Source organism: Eurypyga helias, unplaced genomic scaffold (assembly GCF_000690775.1).
Source record: "Eurypyga helias isolate BGI_N326 unplaced genomic scaffold, ASM69077v1 scaffold30904, whole genome shotgun sequence".
In the NCBI taxonomy this organism is placed as follows: domain Eukaryota; kingdom Metazoa; phylum Chordata; class Aves; order Eurypygiformes; family Eurypygidae; genus Eurypyga; species Eurypyga helias.
This window is the reverse complement of record NW_010246086.1, coordinates 6,221-6,930: the sequence shown is the minus strand read 5'-3', so window position 1 is coordinate 6,930 and position 710 is coordinate 6,221. Positions and strand designations below refer to the sequence as shown.

At 65.2% G+C, this 710-nt stretch overlaps 1 protein-coding gene across 1 annotated transcript in view; it reads left to right on the top strand.

Moving 5' to 3' along the window:
• The window catches only part of LOC104508599 (ubiquitin carboxyl-terminal hydrolase 36-like), a gene marked incomplete at its 3' end in the record, with an annotated part of 7,545 nt that overhangs the window by 623 nt on the left and 6,212 nt on the right, over positions 1 to 710 (top strand). The window contains 1 exon segment of the mRNA XM_010150281.1: positions 573 to 683. Coding sequence (XP_010148583.1) covers positions 573 to 683 — 111 coding nt within the window.

Genomic DNA, 710 nt, shown 5'->3' with positions numbered 1-710 from the left:
GGAGCCTGTCCTGCTGCCAGCGCTGCGCTCAGCACCTCTCGCTCTTGCTGGCCGTAGCAGCGTTCCCGAAGTGGTCGTGGGTGCGGGAAAGCTTTGTCTCTGCGGGGGCACAGCCAGGACTGAGATGGGTCCGGTGGGGTCTGGGGGCTGAGCTGGGGGTCTCAAGCAGCCCCTGCCTGTGGGGGCTGCGTACGGGCAGGTGGTGCTGTTTGTGGGTGGCTTTGAGAGGGAGTCGGGTGGGCGCTGCTCCACGCTGGGACGGGGAGAGTGCGTGGGGCTCGCAGCCCTGTCCGTCGGGCTCCGGTGGGATCAGTCCCTCAGCGCAGGCCTGTGGGCTTCTCCGGTGAGACCTGTTTTCCACCCGTGTGGGCGCTGTCTCCTGCGGGGGGGTGCAGCGGCCGGGGCTGTGACAGCCGGGGTGGTGTCTGCTGGTCCCTGTGTACCCGGGATGCCCCGGGGCACCGAGGTTGTCGGGAACACTGAGCTGCGCTGGGCCAGAGGTCCCCGTCCCCTGTAGGGCCTTCATCCCTCCTGGGTTTGTCCCCAACGTCCTGTCTCTTCTCCTGCTCCAGGTCACCAAGGAGGCTTTTGCATGATGTGCATTATGCAGAACCACACGATCCAGGCTTTTTCCAACAGCGGCAACGTAATAAAGCCGATGGCCTTCATCCGAGACCTCAAAAGTAAGGATGGCTGACACCCCCGTCCCC